This window comes from Kogia breviceps, chromosome 4 (assembly GCF_026419965.1).
Source record: "Kogia breviceps isolate mKogBre1 chromosome 4, mKogBre1 haplotype 1, whole genome shotgun sequence".
NCBI classification, from domain to species: Eukaryota; Metazoa; Chordata; class Mammalia; order Artiodactyla; family Physeteridae; genus Kogia; species Kogia breviceps.
In genome coordinates this window covers 76857344-76859859 of record NC_081313.1, presented here as the reverse complement: position 1 = coordinate 76859859, position 2516 = coordinate 76857344, and the positions used below count along the sequence as shown (strand labels likewise).

Here is a 2516-nt window from a genome sequence, read left to right as displayed (position 1 = left end):
GGGAGGGCAATGTGAGGATATTCCTCCCAGAAAGAGAGGCACATTCTCTGGTCCCCAAGCTACAGTTAAACACGACCCCAAATAAGTAAAAACAGATGATAACACAGCAAATAATGAACGCTTGGCAATTTAACTAAAGCAAATGGTCTTATCCAGAACGCTATGGGAGTGAAAAAGAACTACAAAAATAACTCTGTAACTTTGCTTTTACAAATAAATGGCTCACTCTCTGTCTCCAGATGGGGAAATGTGAGAACTGAAAAGGAGAAAAGAACCCGGAAGAGTGTAGAAAAATGTAAACATTAGAAAGAAATGTAATAGGGGAGTGGAGGACAGGGACAGCTTCAGTGTAACGCTCTTGGAGACCGTACTGACGGTTGTGATCTAGATAAAGCCCGGCTGGCCTCGTGTGCCGTGGAGGCGGTGCCGCAGCGACAGATGACCTGTCTCTGGCCATCGAACACCTAGAAGACGCTTTCGCAGGAGCAGGGCCGCGACCAGGGACGCGGCGGGGGTGGGCGCAAGTAACCCTCCTCCGGCTGCTCCCGCCGAGCGTGGTGATAATGTGGGTGGGGCCAGCGGTGGCGGTGGAGCGCCTGGTGGCCCTGGGCGCCCTCGTCGTCCTCCGCGACTCCCTCCCGAGGGCAGCACACTGCACCCAGGCGCCTCCGCCAGCGCCGCCGGAGCTGACAGTCGCCTGCCTGGAAGAAGAGGTAGACGAAGGGATTGAGAGCGCTGTTGGCCACCCCCAGGAGGCGCAGCGCCACCGCTAAGTCCTCGGCCTCCCAGTCTCCCACCGGCCCAGACGACCACGTGGCCGCCAGCCGGGCAGCGAAGTAGGGCAGCTCGCACCCCACGAACAGCAGCGCCAGCACCAGGCTCATCTTCAGGCTCTGGACCTTGGCGCGGGGCAGCGCGTTGGGCGCGGGGGCTTGGCCGGGACTGGCCGACCTGGGCGCCGCGGCCGATGTGGGCTGGGGTGGGCGCTGCCGCCAGGCGCAGAGCAGGCGGCTGCCAGCGATGCCCATAACGGCGACCGGCGCCACGAAGCCTGCGACGGCCTCATAGAGCGCGTAGACCCTCAGGTGCCAGCGCGGTAGCGGCGCGAAGATGTCGCGGCAGCGACGCTCCCCCGGCCAGGCGCGGGCGGCTGGGGGCGCGGCGGGCGGCTGCGAGGGGGCGCCCCCGCGCACCACGAAGGCCGGGGGCAGCGCCAGCAGCAGCGCCAGCAGCCAGCCCAGGGCGGCGAGGGCGCGCGCGGGCAGCGGCGGGTCCTGTGGACGGCGCACGGCGCGCTGGCGTTCGAGGGCAATGAGCGCCACGAGGTGGGCCGACGCGCTGTGGCCGGATGCCCGTAGCAGATGCACGAAGCGGCACGCCAGGTCGCCTGCGGCCCTGCGCGGCTCGCCTAGCAGCTCCCAGGCCAGCTGCGACAGCGCGGTGCCCCCGCACGCATACAGGTCGGCCAAGGCCAGCTGCACCAGCAGGAAGTCCATCTTGCGACGCTTGGGACCTGCCCAGGGCCCGCCGCCCCCGCACAGGCGGCACAGCACCGTAGCGTTGCCGGCCACCGTCACCACCAGGATGACCCCCAGAAAGACCAGGCGGACGCGGCGGCTGGGCGGCCCGGACGGCGGCGGCGGCGGCGGCGGCGGCGGCCCCGGGACTGGGGCTCCCTGTCCGGAAGTCAGGTTGAGACCCCAGGCCAGCGAGATGGGTACGGAGAGGTTGGGTGCCGGCGCCGGAGTTGAGTGGCTGAAGGGATCCTCCATCCTTAGCCTGGAGGAAGAGGAGGTACCGAACAGGTCAGGCAGGGCGCGGGAAACCAAGGTGGAGGCGAGGCTCCGCTGGGCGCGAAGCCGGGTCTTAAGAGTTCCCAAAGTTAGTTGAAAACGCACACGCACGGAGACGGAGATGGATGCAGGTAGCTTTCCGCTTAGTTGTTTTTATAGGTTGTCCTCGTCATTTGTCACTCAGATGGGGGGGGTGTACGCTCGAGGAACACACATGATTCCTCTTCTCCACCTTTCTCTCCGCGTCTCCCCTCCCAATCCGGGTAGATCCCCTTCCAGTCTCTGCCGCAGCCCCACTCTGCCCTCGCCGGAATCGCGAACCGCTGGGCTCTAGAAACCTCTCCCGTTGGGTGTTTACATATAGCACAGCCAGACAGAAGGTCGCTTTGACTGGCCATCGTTAACCCGGGACCAGCACACTGGAGAGGAAAGTCCTGACTGAGACTATACCCCTCAAAATGGTTTCAGATTACCAGTAGGAAAAAAAGAAAAAAAGGCACTAGTTTTGATTAAAATACAAAAGAGAAAGATTTGCAATGCCGTGGTTCTGCACTAGCTGGAGAAAAACAGGAACCCAAGAAGCGTAACAGCGTTTTGAGCAAAGAGGAGCCCAACAGATAAATCTTCCTCTGGCCAACGAGAGTATTTTACTTGGAGAGAACTAAAGTCAAAGGTGTTGCTTGGCAATTAGGAGCAGCAGTGGTTTGCAGATTGTTTCTAATA

The 2516-nt window shown here is 61.9% G+C and overlaps 1 protein-coding gene across 1 annotated transcript; it reads right to left on the bottom strand.

The window, feature by feature from the left end:
• Nucleotides 1–388: 388 nt before the first annotated feature.
• On the bottom strand, nucleotides 389–1903 carry GPR150 (G protein-coupled receptor 150). Its single transcript, XM_059061474.2, has one exon. The coding sequence runs from the start codon at nucleotides 1770–1772 to the stop codon at nucleotides 465–467; it is 1308 nt and encodes a 435-aa protein (XP_058917457.1). The 5' UTR covers nucleotides 1773–1903; the 3' UTR covers nucleotides 389–464.
• Between the last annotated feature and the right edge of the window lie 613 nt (nucleotides 1904–2516).

Excerpts from the sequence above, each read along its gene's own strand:
- GPR150 (XM_059061474.2), bottom strand. The coding sequence starts at position 1,772 with ATGGAGGATCCCTTCAGCCACTCAACTCCGGCGCCGGCACCCAACCTC.